The sequence below is a fragment of the Pezoporus flaviventris genome, unplaced genomic scaffold, assembly GCF_033815535.1.
Source record: "Pezoporus flaviventris isolate CSIRO_AGI_PZ_B2104156 unplaced genomic scaffold, CSIRO_AGI_Pfla_v1 ptg000081l, whole genome shotgun sequence".
In the NCBI taxonomy this organism is placed as follows: domain Eukaryota; kingdom Metazoa; phylum Chordata; class Aves; order Psittaciformes; family Psittacidae; genus Pezoporus; species Pezoporus flaviventris.
In genome coordinates, this window is record NW_026892629.1 from 3092847 (window position 1) to 3097176 (window position 4330).

Genomic DNA, 4330 nt, shown 5'->3' on the forward strand with positions numbered 1-4330 from the left:
TACAGAATGTTGTAGGAGGTCTCTGATGCCTGATGAGGTCCATAAAGTACTTTGCTTGGCCTCATGTGAGAAAGCAAAACCTGTAACAAGACTTTTTGTACGGCAGCAGCTGTTTCATTTGTACAGCACAGCACTGATTTTTTTTAATTTTTTTTTTTCCTCACTGATTTGTTTTCCTCCATGGTATTTATCTACAGCTAGTTATTTTTAAACCTTCAGAGCCGCATACTGGATTTAAGTTTGTTTCCTGAGATGTGAGACTCCCTGAAATGTCCTTCGGTTCCTCTATTTGTTCTGGTTTTGTCCAGATCTCCTGGGTTTCTGCCGCTGGCCCTGGTAATTCAGGAGGACATTTACGGGGTCTTCTGCCATGGCCGGTTCCTCATCCACTGAAAAATAAGCCAACACCACAAAATTCCGTGAGGATGGGCTAATTTCCTATGGTGAATTTTTATAAAGAAGAGGAGCTGGTGTATATTAGTAGAAGCTAATGTTATGAAATGGAAGGTACCTAAGTAGCACGTTTGTACAGTTTGCCCATTCTAGAAGGAAGTCTTCTGAGTTTGAGACTGGGACTGTGCTTCTATGGCCAGTGAAGATTGACATCAACAGAAATACACTATTCTCGTTTCCCTCCTCTAAGCAACACCAAGGAGAGCAGTTAGCTTGTACTGGCAATTCACATTCTGCTTTACTGGGGCAGTGCCATGAGAGCCTCAGACTGGCCTGGTCCTCCTGATGCTGCCTGTGGTACAGACAGAACAGAGAAATTAACTGCCCCTGTAACCTGGAATCTTCACAACGGGACAGTGTCATTAGAGATTGTCATGAGAGCTTGGGGAGTGGGATGTCAAAAAGTCGAAATGAAGAAAATAATAAGAAAAATCCAGTTAGCATAAAACGCTTTTTCAGGATGCATTAGCTTGGAGAATTGTGTGCTGTTTTGATGCTAAGGTGGAGTTTATTTACGTGAAGCCTCTCGCTTGCTGCACAGAGGAAAATGAACTTTGCTCTTAGTAATGCAAATTTGATTATTTTTTTTCTTTGTTTCTTTTTGAGATCTAAGGAAATAGGCACCTAAAGCCTGCTGAATTTCTGAGGTTTTGTCAAAGAGAGGAAGCGTTCGTATTTATAGGAGTCTGTTCTCAGGTTTCTCTGTGATAAGGCATTTGTTCACCTGATAGTCTTAAGGTGAAGCTGGCTCTTTTGCCTGTATTGGGAATGCTGCTGGGGATGGGCTGTGTGAGTTGGCTGGAGGACTACATGATAGGTTGGGCTCTGCCTATAGGTTAAGCAAAAGAAGGGCTTGGAGGTGGAATTGGGACTGTGGTGCTCAAACTATTAAATAGACATGAATTCATCCTGCATCCTTTTGAGAATCCCAGCCAGCACACCTGAGATCTGCAAGCTGAGAATCTCCTTCCCTGAGGTGCTGAACAGCCAGATGTAATTCCCTTCAAGCATTCAGACAGGTGAGAAGCACAGAAGCAATATTCCTTTGGCAAATTAGTCTGTCAACTACTTTATTCACCTTTCTCTCTTAAAGCCTTTATTGCCTTAAGAAAGTTTAGGAAATTCTTGCTTAAACTCCAAGTGCAAAGCTAAAAATTCTGAGCTTGAAGAGAAGCAGGATTTAACACCTGGTTCTGCTGATTATTTACAGACCTGCAGAAATTGCAGCTATGGAGGATGTGGGCTCTGCGAAAAGGAGACAGACCAGTTTGCTTCAACAGTTGTTTGCACAGCATGAATGTGAATGTGAACGTATGTGTCTTTTCAGTTGGGCTCTTTTGGCTTAATGAAAGTATAGTCTGAGCCTCAGCAAAATACCTGGACTGATGGGATCTGGAACCCACCTGCTTTTCCTGTCTTGCTTGATCCCAGCTGGAACAGAAAAGCAAGAGCATCACCAGGGATAAATGAGTGTCTGGGTATTATTTTGTAATAACTAATATCCATAGCAGACAGACACAGATGTTTAATTCCTGCAAGGGAGAATCTGCGCTTTTATCCAAAGTCTAATGCATTAGTTGAATTAGTTTCCATTTCAACCATTTTAATGAAAGAGCTCTCAACATTTAGCCTTCCTATTCCCTCATAGATACTGAATTGCTTGGTGTTCTTGGCACCACACTACTTTTTGGTTGTTGTTTATTAGTGTGGAAAAAACTGTCAGCACCTTGCTGTAAGGACAATACATAACTAAAGTCAGAGCTGGGTTAGGCATACAGAATAGACTTCCCCAGCTGATCAATTCAGCATCTGAAAGCACATCTTGAACAGGAAATGTTTGAGTTTTAGCAGCTTGAAGGTAACTTGTGGTGTATGCCTGTAGGCAAACAAACACCTTTCCCTCCTCTTTGTAAAAGGGTAGGGTCTAAATGCCTGGAGGTGTTACACAAAATAAGAAGTTAATTCATTCTGTGTTTCAAGGTGTGACCTTTTTACTTTTAGTACTGTGTTAAATTGCCCAATTTTTAGGATTTCAGAAGCTGCAGGATAGAACAAACTTAATGAATGTGCAAATCGCATTGCTTGATCTGGCATCTAGATAAGGGTTCTTCCCTAGCCTTGTGCTGATGGGTACACTTAGCCTTCTCCCGCGGGGCTGATGCACCTTGGGCCAGCTCAGGGTTTGTCTGCAGAGCTCTGTGGCCAGGATTGTCCTGCCTGCTCTAGACAAGGCTCTGCTTTTGAGATCACAGGTGAGCTGCTAGAGCTGAAACCTACAGTGCATGCATTGTGGACCATTGTCGTGGGCAGGGTTCTCACTAAGCTGTACCAGGAAGCATATGAAGTTCACAGAAGAAAACTAGGATGTGATCTTAGCTTCCCTAGTGCTCCCTATGGAGAAAAAGTTCAAAAGGCAGCCAGTTTGAGGAGCAAGCTTAGCCTAGTGCCTGCAACAACACATTTTGGTAAGGGCTGAAGGAAAGAAAGGATGAGGACTTTGATCAGAATGTGCACTGGGTCTGGCCTTGGCAGCTGGAAGCCTAAAAGAAGAGCAGAGCATGTGTGAATCTGCTGCTGCAGCTGGGACCCAAAGCTGGAAGGCATGAGGGTTGTCCCATTAAAACTGGATGGTCTGATGTACAGGGGTTTTCATCTAAAAGAAACTCCCTTCCTGCTGTGGTGGTAGCCCAGTGTCTTTTTTGCAAGCAGCCTTGGTTTGCAGTACCCGGGTGTGTTACACTCAAGCTGCATTTACTTGGGTGGGGGGTGTTTCTTCTTGTGTTTTTTCTCTGAAGATACAAGTTTGAAGTGAGTATAAGCTGATTTTAAAATAGAAGAGGCAACATGGCAAACGTGGATTCGGGTACAAAGTAAAAGCAAATGCATACCTTTGAGATAACAAAGATATGTACTCAATAACCATCTACTTACAGGGTGTAGCTTCTCTTGCCTGTCTCACTGAACACTTGCATGGTGAAAGCACAGGGGAAAATTACCTGTACTTTTAACTACCCCATTATTTTTCTCCACGTTGGTTGTCTTTTCTATAGTGTAGTGTAGTAAAATCTTTTACAGTATGGTACCTAAATCTACAGAGTTTTGAGTGAGATTCCAGTCCAAGTTGTGAGCAAATTCCCGTAACATTTTTCAAAGAGGAAATGATCTAAAATGCAGTACAACTTTGTAAAATATCATACTTCAGTTTAGTTAATGGTACAAGCCTAACAGCCTGTTGAATTGAGAAGTTCTCTCTGCCTACCCATTCAGTGCCCCCAAGTCCTGACTCACCTTCTGTTAGTTTGAGCCTGAAGAAGGCAATTAGCAGCAGGAGTAAAGCCATGGGCATAAAGACCCCAGCAAGGAGAATATAGCCAGGCAGCTCCTTCACAAACACCGAAAGTAAGTAACTCGTGTGCATTTTCCTCTGCAACAGATGAAGTGAGCAAGATCCTTCAGATCTTCAAGTGTGGAGCTTATTTATCCTGCTTTCTTCCTTTCCTCCCTGCATCCACGTTCTGCCCTTTGCTCAATCCATTATCTCTTTTTGGACTTTGGCTTGTTTGTATAAGCCTGTGATTCCCAGTGGGACCGGAGTTTGCTTGCAAAATTGCTCAGCCACAACGTTTAAAAGTGCATGTTGTAGTAATGTGGGTCTTTGAAACCTTTGGGATTCTTCTGGGAAGGGCTCAATATGCAAGGCTGCTGCCTTTTGAGCAATACGGGTTCTGTCATGTGCTAACTTTGCACAGGCCATACTGAACAATAAGCCCTCTCTTTCTAAAAGTATTATTAATTTTACGATAGATCTCAAATGCTCACTCAGGGTGAAGACCTTGTTATGAACACCACACGTGTTTCTCTGCTCTGGAGGGTTTTC

At 42.8% G+C, this 4330-nt stretch overlaps 1 protein-coding gene across 1 annotated transcript; it reads right to left on the reverse strand.

Moving 5' to 3' along the window:
• On the reverse strand, positions 1-3993 carry SMLR1 (small leucine rich protein 1). The gene is made up of 2 exons (XM_061474934.1): positions 3742-3993; positions 1-389 (listed from the first exon to the last, which is right to left on the reverse strand). The coding sequence occupies exons 1-2, from the start codon at positions 3869-3871 to the stop codon at positions 286-288; spliced, it is 234 nt and encodes a 77-aa protein (XP_061330918.1). The 5' UTR covers positions 3872-3993; the 3' UTR covers positions 1-285.
• Between the last annotated feature and the right edge of the window lie 337 nt (positions 3994-4330).